Raw genomic sequence first — 6,797 nt, 5'->3', positions numbered from 1 at the left:
AAGAGCCAAGGAATTGTCACGTGAGAAGGTAATGAGCTGTCCACATGAAGTGAGAAGAGAAACGGTTACACTAAGAAAGATAATATAAATAGATGAAATTGTAATAGAGAGAGTTAGTTGGTTAGTTGGAGCCTTGTGGCTTGGGCTTGTTTTTCCTAGGAGATTTAAGATAGTTTTCTCTGTAATTCCATTGTAATCTCTGTTTTCGACAGAAATATACTTTGAGTTCTCAGAATAAAATGGTGAAATGATGTTTTATGTCTACTTGTTTCTCCATGCATTTTTTTCATCTGAAATTTATTAAATGGGTCAAAACCCAACAAGACAATGCCCAACATACTTTACAAGCAAAAGATCAATTGAAAGCCAAATTAATCCAAAATAAACGGGCCAAAACGAAAAAACTCCCAAACAAATGGACCAAACTAAACAAATGAACTATGGGCCGTCAACCCATAGACAAAACCGTTGGAGAAAAAAACATCAAGCTTTCACCATGTGTTTGATTGCCTTGAAATCAATAGACACGCATGAATCTGCGACACCTTATGATGCCATAAAAGCGTCATGACGGAGCTCCGCTTACTGCAAAGCCAAACTCAGAGAAAACCCGTTTAAACCGAATGGTTCTCCACCTAAGTCAGCCGAGGAGTCTAGTCTGACAAATCAACCGCTTCAAAAAGAAACCAATTGACATCAATCGAACCCAGACCTTCGCGTTCCGTGCATGCACTCCGATCATCTTTATTGATAGAGGAAAAGTCTGAAGATGAAAACCACCTTATCGAAAGAAAGGAATAAGCAAGGGAAGGTTAAGAAATAGAATCGATTGAGCACAGAAACACTAGAAACGTTGATCAGAACGGAACTAGGAGAACCCAGACGAAAAAAGTGAAGAGAGTCACCATTTCTCGGAATTAAAAGCCGGCGAAGATAGTGCTATGGGAACCACCGCTTCCGAGAAACAAACATCTGATCCAAAGATCAGACAAACAAAAAGACTTGAGTACTCTTGTCATCTCCTCCTTGAAAAGTTTTGAGAGAGAGAGAGAACGGAGGGATGAGAGAGACTCCTTTTTTTTTTGCCTCATGCATTTTCATTCCGTGTGGGAAGGTTTTATTATTGGGTCGGTTTAGTGATATTATGGGCCAACGGAACAATATCAAAAAGAAAAGTCAACATAACTCTCTTGTCTTTTCAGAATCTACTCTCTTTCTTTTTGTCCTGGATAAAAAATTTATTTTAACGGAAAGAAGCTGTAATAAGAGAAAAATCCACAACAAGCAAGCAAGCGAAGGTTTACACTTTCTTTCTTCTTCTGATTGAAAGACATCGAGAGATTCGTTTATCCTCGTAGTAATGGCGGGAATAGCTATAGTCTTAGATCTACTCAAGAAATCTCATAACACGCACCGTATCCACTCATCGTCCTCTCTGTCTCCAGCCTCCGTCGTCGCTTCTGCCGCCGCCGTTTCCGCTGCCGCCAGTGCTCCCTTCGCGTCTAGGTTTCTCTTCGGGTACGTCTCCTCTTCTCTTCTCCTCTTTATATTGATTTGATTCTCTGCTTTCTATTTGATTGGATGGATATAGATAAGTGTAATTGGATTTTGATTAAATCTCTCAGTGCCTTTTGTTCGTGATTAGGGTTTAGATTGAATAAGAAAGTCTTCAGCTTTTGCCCGAACCTCCTAGTTATTCAAAAAATAAAAATAAAAATTGATTCAAAAAACTGTTTCTGTTATACAGTTCCTTTGAGCCTCGAGTTGCGTACTGTGATGCCGCCGCAGCAGCTGGGATTGATGATGCTTACCTTGCTGCTATACGAAAAGTGTCTGCTGATGCTTTGCAGCTTCAACCGCCTACGTACATTCCTAGCTCTAAGGTTTATAATATCCAGCCAAAGCCGCTTTTCTCGGCCTTTGAGTTCAGGGCGCTTGCGATGACCACGGTGAGATCCCTCCTCATGTTCTATCTTCCTCTTTTGGAGGCTAAACCTGCTTCAGAGGACGACGATGATGATGATTTCTTGAACAATGCTCAAGAAGAACAACGCCGTGTAGACTTGATTGTTCCTCTTAAAAAATCTGCCAAGCAGATTGCACGTGAGGTTAGTTGAGAGGCTGAAACTGTGAACAATACGCATCGATGGTTGCTTCATGATTTGTAACTGTTAATGTTGGGTGTGTATATGATTCAGACCACAGTTGTGACTACTAGGAGAGTTCTTGAAAGGGTGGCTGTTAGTTATGTATCGCAGCGTATGGCATGGAAACTTTTAAAGGGTAACACATCATCTTTTATTACTTTGCTTACCAACATTAAACTTGTCGTTACATAATGACAATGTATAACATTGTGTATAATATGCAGATGTGCCTCAGTCGACTTTACGCAAAGCTGGGAGAGGCTGGCCCACACATGTATACATCTATAAAGTCAGCCAGACAACTCTTAGAGGTTTGATCATCAAAAGCTCGTTCTCTCTATCTTACATGAGCGATCTCCTTAAGCTTACATATATATGTTGTGTCATTGGTGGGGTTTACGCAGGACACTTTCTTGGGATTGCAGCATCATGGACGGTTCAAGTAGGCATAGAGATCTACAGATGTGTGTCACGGTATGTTAAACCCGTGGAGGTGGAAGAAGAAGGGGAGCAAGTCGTGATATCAGAGCAAGCAAAGGATCTTGGAAACAAAGTTGTGGGAATCACAGTAAGATGTGGTGCTTCCTTAGTTTTTGCTGCCATTGGAGCTGGCATCTGCTCTTGTCTCATCCGTCCCTCCATGGGCCAATGGATCGGTAAGCTCAACTGTTATTGATGATAACTTGATGGAAGTTTTCACATTTTGTAACGATGATTGATGTGTATTTGTTTATTTAATGCAGGGTGCGCGCTGGGGGACGTGGCTGGTCCGATGGTTGTTTCGATTTGCTTGCAGAAGACTCTTCAAGCTGATAATTAACTTCTTTTGTGGAATTTGAATTCTTTCTACTCTGTGATCCAATTTAGGTCAGAGAGTTCTGTTTTTGGTTTTCCGAAATTTTCTTATAGAGCTTTAACTGAAATCTCGGAACATTTTGATTGATGGACTCAAGATGTACAATAGTACAATAAGTCAGGTGATTATTTCCTGAATGATTTAATGTTAGATTCTGAAAGTTTCTTCTTGTTAAGTATTGACTGAACATGTTATTACTCTTATGCAAATTGTCCGCGTGAAAGAATGGTTGTTCGAATTGTTTCTGCTAAAACCCATAAACAAAACCTCTTACACTAATGTTTAGCATACTAGCTAAAGTGAAAATCTTATTGCTACTACAATACACATGCCTTGATAAATATGTATAAGTTTATGAAAAACAATCAATAGTTATTTGATACTTGGTGACAACTGAATCTTCGTCCTTCTCTTTAGTTTCTAGCATTTCAATAAAAGCTTTTTAAAGCTATTTCATTTATGTTTAATAAAGCTCTATGAGCATCAATCTCTCTTTTGTTCAAGCTTGCTATCAGCTACCTGTTCTGCTGGTTCCCATATCGTGGAAAAGAAGGGGCTTTTGCTGGGTGGCTCACTAGTAAGATGGACTACGAAGGCAGATACTTTAGGTCCAAACACTTTATTACTGAATAAACTTTTCTTGATTTGATTCTTTTAAGCTGTTTATTGACTTATTACCCAAACAAATCTACAAAATCAATGCATGATCATTGCTCAGAGGTGAGATATTTTCAAGTGCAATGTGTAGAGACCGTAAAGAGAGACACATCATCACACAAACACTAAAATCATACGAATGGCTCCAAATAATTTGAGTGTCTTTATTGAAAGACGGGCCTCCCTCTTTAGTTGTATGTGTATGTATTAAAATACTTCCATCTACTTCTTCTTCAGCTTCCTACCTGAACACCAAGCCACAAAAAACTGCCTCAACGAGTTCTCCAAAGAAATTATCTGATCCTGTTAAATTGTTTCTAGTGTTTAAGATACTCGTAATCAATTTTTTTTTTGGTAAAATGTTATATTGTTACCAATTTTGTTTTTCTTAAACACTACTATACCAACTAAATACTCTTTATATATATTTATATAGTCTTTAAACATATAATAGTATTATGTACCCAGGCCCGTCCTTGCTATTAAGGCAAGTAAAGCATATGCTTTAGGCCACAAGATATATAACAAATTTTAGGATCACATTTTTATCACAGATTCAGCCATATTCAATGATTTAAAGCACTTTTGTGTTGTTTGCATTAGTATTTATATAAAATGCCACATAATTTTTATTGTGCTTTAGGCCACATCAAATTTTGGAACGGCACTGTACCAATATATATATATATATTTTTGAGGGGGGGGGGGGGGGGGGGGGGGGGGGGGGGGAATTACAAACTAATGTTGATGATAAGGAAAAGAAAATTTAAATGATATTCGTGATAATAATTTTTAAAATTTTATTGTTTGGAAAGTAATCTTACCTGCATCACTCTATAATTTACAAGTCCTGGCCATCTTATCAGCTTGCCTTTGAGTTTGAGCTTCTTATGATTTCTTGGCCTTTCCTCTCTATCTTGACTTCAAAACCTTTTTTTTTTGTTTTGGCAAACTACTAAAAACAACCGAGTCCATGGAAATGAAATGGCTATTAACCTCGGCTTTCACTCAAAATGTTCGGCTACTCAAACCATATCGATCAAACCAGCAACTACGTAAGCACCAGCAACAAAATAAAGGTGATGAAGAAAGAGGAGTTCCCAAGCGGGTTTCAAGTTCCTCTTCACTAACCCAAATACTCCAAGTCTGATTATGAGGTCATGTATGATGACTTGCTCCTCAAACAATATGGAATCTCCTTCGAAGGATCTCTTGAAGATAAGAGGGTCTTTGCAATTGAATCATTTCTCTGGCCTGATCAGCTTTGGTATGTTAATATCTCAATCTCTCTCTATCCACCAACGTCCGATCCTATCAATGAGCCTGAGATAGTTAAATGTTTTAGTGTTTATGTTAAATCATCGTGTATATCAATCACTTACCTTGTAATTTACACAAATGGGGAAGTTTTGAAGCATGTAATTTACACAAATGTATCACCAGTGCATAATAGCTTCTTTCATGTATTTCATTCTAAGAATGTAATCTATCGACTTATTAGGATCTAATTGTCTATTTTTTGTTAACTCGGATTAATTTTATGAACTACCCCCTAACACATGACACTTAACAAATGTTTATCATTATTACTTTTTGATAAGATACACTCACAAATGTGAATGCAACAAAAGTCGGAATACGTTCGAACACTTGCATTATTCACGGTATACCTGATTTGTAGCGCAAATCTTGCCCCTATTCAGGGCCAAGCCTGAGCTTGTTACCCCTATAACTATTTACCAAATTAAAATGACTTCAGATGTAAAATTGGATACAAAATTAAATAATGACATCAATTTTAGAGGAAAGCAAACGACGAACATGAGATAGAAGTAGCATAAAATCTTATATATGTCTTTGCAGATCATTCATGGGAAAAATTCTTATTTTACTTCAAATTTGATATTATATACTTTCTAAATTTATCTTTAAATGATAATTATTTCATAAATACTTTAATTTTATTATGAAAAAAAAATTAACCCTCATAAATTATTTATAAAGGTTTTAAAGCTATTTATAGAAGTTTATAAACACAATCTCATCACTCTAAATACTTAACTCTAAGAAATAATCACTAAATGCTAAACCAAAATGTTGTGATATTTTTAAGAAATGATATCTAACTTAGGGGGTGTATTCAATATAAAGGTTAAGGTGATTTGATTTTTTAATGAGTTTTAGATGATTTTATATAATTGGAAAGTTTAAATGATTTTTGTTAAACCATTCTCGAATATCAGCTAAAATCATAAGATTTGATTTTTAATTTTTTAATAAGAAACTCCACCGACACTCTAAAATCATTCGAAAACTGTAAATCTCCATAGCTTAAAATATTTTTTAATAAAAATGAATTTCAAAGTAGTACTTTATAAAATGTCAAGTGTAATAATAGTGGAATTTAAATGAGTTTTTAAAATTCGTGTTTGATAACAACGTATTTGTCATTTTATACATATCACCTCAAATTTTCAGTTGAATACACCCGAGTATATTTCAAAAAAAAATCATCAATTATTTTGCAGATAGTATTGTATTTGTTTACTATTCACCTTTTTGATACCGAACAAATAAAATAATAATTAATTTGCATGCATATTAATAGTAGGCAATAATTTATTGATCAACAAATAAAGAAGAAAAGATATTGAGCAATATGATAAGGACCAATCATGTATGTTTGATATTTTTTTCCTTATTAGCTGCTTTTAAATATTTTATTTCATTTATTTCATTCATTTTCAAATCAAACATAAAATTTTCTCAAAGTTTTAGCTTCACATTTTATTTCATTTTATGTAACAATTTGTTTTAGACAAATTTATTATAGAATAATATAAATTATATTATTTATATATTATATTCTGTTAACAAATTTAACGAATATTATATATATTTAGTTACATACCACAGTTATTATATAACTTTTTGAGATATGTAGGTTTTAGTGATTTTTGTATCTTGTAAGAATATATTATTTCACTAAATCATATATAGAAAGTAGAGAAATAAAAACATATATACTTTATAATTTGTTTTCTTTCCAAGCTTTAAAATTCATACTAGGACCAGGGGCAAATGCACTTGATGGGGAACTAGATTACGTGCCTCCAGATAAGTTTTTATATTCTTAA

At 34.8% G+C, this 6,797-nt stretch overlaps 1 protein-coding gene and 1 pseudogene across 1 annotated transcript; both read left to right on the top strand.

The window, feature by feature from the left end:
* The first annotated feature begins 1,206 nt into the window (after positions 1-1,206).
* On the top strand, positions 1,207-3,178 carry BNAC02G12900D. Its single transcript, XM_013820727.3, has 6 exons — positions 1,207-1,518; positions 1,748-2,108; positions 2,199-2,283; positions 2,372-2,458; positions 2,552-2,803; positions 2,891-3,178. Exons 1-6 carry the CDS (start codon positions 1,361-1,363, stop codon positions 2,965-2,967), a joined length of 1,020 nt encoding a protein of 339 aa, XP_013676181.1. The 5' UTR covers positions 1,207-1,360; the 3' UTR covers positions 2,968-3,178.
* Positions 3,179-4,401: 1,223 nt separating this feature from the next.
* LOC106377858 lies at positions 4,402-5,196 on the top strand (annotated as a pseudogene).
* The last annotated feature ends 1,601 nt before the right edge of the window (positions 5,197-6,797 follow it).

Source organism: Brassica napus, chromosome C2, assembly GCF_020379485.1.
Source record: "Brassica napus cultivar Da-Ae chromosome C2, Da-Ae, whole genome shotgun sequence".
NCBI classification, from domain to species: domain Eukaryota; kingdom Viridiplantae; phylum Streptophyta; class Magnoliopsida; order Brassicales; family Brassicaceae; genus Brassica; species Brassica napus.
The sequence above is the reverse complement of the archived record's forward strand: the minus strand, read 5'-3'. Positions and strand labels throughout refer to the sequence as shown.